The sequence below is a fragment of the Poecilia mexicana genome, unplaced genomic scaffold (assembly GCF_051168715.1).
Source record: "Poecilia mexicana isolate PSO_F unplaced genomic scaffold, ASM5116871v1 scaffold_2, whole genome shotgun sequence".
In the NCBI taxonomy this organism is placed as follows: Eukaryota; Metazoa; Chordata; class Actinopteri; order Cyprinodontiformes; family Poeciliidae; genus Poecilia; species Poecilia mexicana.
In genome coordinates, this window is record NW_028263371.1 from 34852068 (window position 1) to 34856773 (window position 4706).

At 42.1% G+C, this 4706-nt stretch overlaps 1 protein-coding gene across 1 annotated transcript; it reads right to left on the reverse strand.

Annotated features, from left to right (window-relative positions):
* Positions 1–741: 741 nt before the first annotated feature.
* Positions 742–3289, reverse strand: LOC148160813 (uncharacterized). Its single transcript, XM_088008236.1, has 3 exons — positions 3226–3289; positions 1503–2643; positions 742–808 (listed from the first exon to the last, which is right to left on the reverse strand). The coding sequence occupies exons 1-3, from the start codon at positions 3287–3289 to the stop codon at positions 742–744; spliced, it is 1272 nt and encodes a 423-aa protein (XP_087864362.1).
* Positions 3290–4706: the final 1417 nt, after the last annotated feature.

The following is a 4706-nucleotide window of genomic DNA, read 5'->3' on the forward strand; positions in this document are numbered from 1 at the left end:
CAGCCACTACTTGATTCATCAACCGCTGGAAAGTGGCAGGTGCATTTCTAAGGCCAAAACTCATCACAGTGTAAGAGTATAATCCAGATGGTACAATAAAGGAAGACACCTCTTGGGCTCGAGCAGACAAGGGTACTTGATAGTAACCTTTGAGCAAGTCAAATTTACTCACATACCTTGCCGTTCCAACCTGATCGACACAATCTTCCATCCGAGGAAGTGGATAGGAGTCAGGCTTTGTAATGCTGTTCAGTTTCCTATAATCAGTACAGAATCTATAAGTACCGTCAGGTTTTTTAACCAGCAAACATGGCGAGGCCCAACTGGAACAAGATGGTTTAGCCAGGCCATTGTCCAGCAAATACTGAATTTCTGACTCCAAAAATTTACTTTTCTCAGGAGGAATACGATAAAAATGTTGACGGATGGGCTGCGCATCTCCCACATCTATGTCATGCTCGATTAAATTAGTACATGTCGGAATGTCACTGAACAAGGCTTGAAAATCCATAATGGACTGCTTCAACTGCTCACTTCTTTCTGCAGACAAATGACTCAATAATGTTTGTATGTTAGACAACATCTCAGAGTTTTTAAGTCTGGGCTGGAACACAGCGTCATCTGGAGTCTGCACATCCTCATCTAAGCCTGCGTTGCAGCTCAAGTCTGCCTTCACAGAAGCAGCAACTGCCTTGACATCTTTATCTTCCAAAGTACAACCAAAGTAAGGCTTCAGTAAGTTTACATGGCAAAGCTGAGTTGGTCGTTTACGGTCTGGGGTAGAAACCACGTAGTCTTGGGCTGACACCTGTCTCAACACAGAATACGGACCATAAAACTTTGCCTGAAAAGGTGAACCCTGAATGGGGAGTAAGGCAAGCACCTTAGCTCCTGGATGAAACACTCTGTTTTCAGCTTTCTGGTCAAACCATCGCTTCATTTTTCTCTGAGCCTTTTTAAGATTCTCAGAAGCTAGTTTGCCAGCCAAGAAAAGTCTGCGACGAAAACCATTGACGTAGTCAAACAGGTTTGATGGTGACTCAGACCTCTCCAAGTTAGTTTTTAAAATAGCAAGAGGACCACGCACATGATGTCCAAACACTAGTTCATTTGGACTGAATCCTGTGCTCTCTTGTACAACTTCACGAGCTGCCAGAAGTAGCCAAGGCAGACCTTCTTCCCAGTCTCTACTCAACTCTGTGCAGTATGCCCTCAACAATGCCTTCAGGGTTTGGTGAAAACGCTCTAGCGCCCCCTGGCTTTGAGCATGATAAGCACTGCTTTGTTGATGGACTACACCAAGTTGTTTCAAAATCTCACCAAACATGCGTGAAGTGAAATTGGTACCTCTGTCAGTTTGAATGGTCTTTGGGATTCCAAACACTGAAATAAAATTAGACAAAGCTTTGACCACCGACTTTGTTGTAATGGTTTTCAGAGCATATGCTGCAGGATAACGAGTGCTTTTACACGTAACCGTCAGTAAATACACCGATCCTGACTTTGAAGGACTCAGTGGGCCAACACAGTCAATGATCAAGTGTTCAAAAGGCTTACCAACAGCGGGTATTGGAAAAAGTGGAGCTGGTTTCAAAGTCTGATTAGGTTTCCCAGTTAGTTGACAAGTGTGACAGGTTTTCACAAAATAAGCAACATCTTTTTTCAGACGTGGCCAATAAAAATGACGTAAAACTCTATTATAAGTTTTATTGACTCCAAAATGACCAGACAATTCTCCATGAGCAGTTTTCAAGACAAGGTTTCTGAACTTGACTGGAACAACAACTTGATAAATTGGACCAACAATATCCTTGTCACTGTAAGGTAACCATTTACGTACCAACAGATCTTCTTGTACAAAATACCCACATGACGTTTTTGTGTCCTGTTCAGCTGTCTGGACTTGGTCAAACAGAGCAGCTAAGGTTGTGTCCTCCTGCTGGGCTGCAATCAACTCACTGAGTGACAAAGGAACAGGAAGAGTTGGCAAACAGGCAGTCTTCTCAACAGAACTAGGCTTACCAAACTCAACCTCCTTATCAGCCAAAGCACGACTGATGGCACGAGTTACTGCACAAGCTGGAAATGCCTCAGGAAAGTCTTGAGCACATTTGTCTGACATGGAAACAGATGGAGACGCTCGGACCACTAGAGGAGGTGCAACATCTCGCCACACACGTCCACCTGCCAGATTGTTTCCTAAAATGAGAGACACACCTTCCACAGGCAGAGAAGGACGAACACCCATCGTTACTTCTCCTTGTACCAGTTCTGACTGCAAGTAGATCCTATGGAGAGGCACAGAGAAAGTTTCCATCCCAATACCTCTAATTAAGACACTACGACCAGTATCAGAACATGAAGAAAATGGCAAAACAGAATCCAATATGAAAGATTCAGAAGCTCCGGTGTCACGCAGAATCTTTACAGCCACTTTATTTGAACTTCCACTCAGAGAAACAAACCCATGTGTGATGAAAGGAGCGTAATCTTGTCCGACATCCTTCTCAAAAGTCTGGGGATCTGAATCAGTCGGCTCTGAAAAAGACTGGAAGTCAAGAGGTGCAGCTAAAACAGTTGGTCTTACACTTTCAACTTTAGACAGAGGTGTAGACTCCACTGAATGTGACTGTGCAACACTGGCTAAAGCCACAGGTTTTTGATGATCCTGTTTACCCCTACTTGATTTAGTTTTAGTATTCAGAGGGCACTCATTTTTCCAGTGTCCCTTCTGACGACAATAGTTACAAACCAAGTCCGCTTTAGATCTCAATGTAGGATCCAATCTATTTTTACCAGGAAACCGGTCGTGATGAAATTCCTTAAGGCTGTGGTCACCTTTCAAATTAGAATCCCTCACAGCTTTATGGGTCAGAACATACTCGTCTGCTAAGACAGCAGCTTTAGCAGCAGTTTTTACCTTTTGTTCATTAATATATATGGCCACCCGATCTGGAATAATGTTCTTGAACTGTTCCAACACCATCAAGTCACAAAGTGATTCAAAATCATCCACACCTTCAGCTGATAACCAGCGATGAAACTGGGTGTTTAATTCTCTGACAAGATCTGTATTTGACTGTTTTTCAGCTTTCCTGCAGTTCCTAAATTGTTGTCTGTAATGCTCAGGAACCAGTTCATAAGCTTTCAAAACAGCTTCTTTAACAGATTTGTATACCTTTCTTTCAGCTGAAGCTAATGAAACATAAGCTTCTTGGGCCTTACCCACCAGCACACTTTGCAGCAGCATGGAGCAATCTAGATCACTCCAGTCATTGTCTTCTGCCATGTCCTCAAACAAAGAGAAAAACACATCAGGATCTTGTTCATTAAACTTAGGCAACAGCTTCAACATGTTAACCAAGTTATGTCCAGAAAACCCATTACCACCTTGAGACAGATTAACAGATCCACCACTTAACCTGCCCTCAGACCTCAACTTCAGACGCTCAGCTTCCAAAGACAGTTTCTTCACCTCCAACTCATGTGCTAACCTCTTTTCTTCTTGCTCATGAGCCAGCCGCTTTTCTTGTAAAGCTAGTTTTCTCTCAAGCTCATGTGCTAGCCGTAATTTTTCTAACTCCAACTGCATTTCCATCTCAGTTTTCTCAGACTGAAACTTTAATTGAGAAGCTTGAGAAACTGTTGAGCTTGACAATTCATCTACCAACTTTGGAGCACCAGTTAAAGAATCTGAACCAAAGAAAGTTTCATCTGTCACATCAGCATCTGAAAGAGAGACATTAAAGACTTTCAGTTTTATAAGTTCGTCTTTTAAAAAACTCCTTAGCGGAGGTAATCTTAATCCTTTTACATCTTCAAGATCAACTTTAAAGTGTTCAGCTACTTGACGAATCTGCTCCTTTGTAAGCTTTTCCAAAAGTTCTAATGTTGGAGAAGACAAAAAAGAACTCACAGTATCCATTCTCAAACCAGACCAACCCAACAAACCCACTTCCAAAAAAAATACTACAAGTCAAAGTATACCAAATTATTTAACCAACCACAAGGAAGTGCATGACTGGCACCAACAAATGGCAGACCTCCATTTTCCTACAACTAACTAAGTGCCAAAAACCCTGACTAACCTTAACCTAGTCTTCAGGCCTTCCTCCAAGAGCCAAGGCACTTTAAGCACCAAGATACCGCTGGCAGCAAATCCCTCCAGGCCAAGACCTCTCAGGCAGCAAACCACGGCGGTGCCCTCAGCCCAGAGTCCAACCCAAAAATAACAAACTAAAACAACAAACAGGGTCGTCTAAAATGGAGTTGCCAAAACAATAAATACCAGACAGCACTTACCTATTACAAAACAAGATCTTCTCTCCCCCCTCCAACAAAAGTACAAAAATCCTCATGGACCTCCAACAACATACATATGGAACATCAAAAATGTCCAAAATCTAGTAAGGTTAAACACCTTAAACTAGCCAAAAAACCTACAAATAACCTGCAATACAGGCAAACCAAAGTCAGGGGCATGTAACTGCAACCTGAACACAACAATGAGGCCAAACAAGCCTAATTAGTCCACATAAATAAATTGGACGAGCTCCCACAATGTTACGTCCACCAGGCTCGTTTGATGGGGTAACATTAAAAGGAGACCACACAAGGATTTAGTAACTGAATGAAAATAGAATTTATTAAATTATATTAAAGAAATAACCCTGAAAAAAGAATACCTGTAATGAGAAACCAAAATA

What these genes read in the sequence shown, in the direction of transcription:
- LOC148160813 (XM_088008236.1), bottom strand. Translation starts at nt 3,289, where the DNA reads ATGGCAGAAGACAATGACTGGAGTGATCTAGATTGCTCCATGCTGCTG. An exon ending in GCTGCAAAGTGTGCTGGTGG is followed by an intron (nt 2,644 to 3,225) that starts GTAAGGCCCAAG and finishes CTGTGGCTTTAG; the next exon opens with CCAGTGTTGCACAGTCACAT. An exon ending in GGCCCACTGAGTCCTTCAAA is followed by an intron (nt 809 to 1,502) that starts GTCAGGATCGGT and finishes GTGTTGAGACAG; the next exon opens with GTGTCAGCCCAAGACTACGT.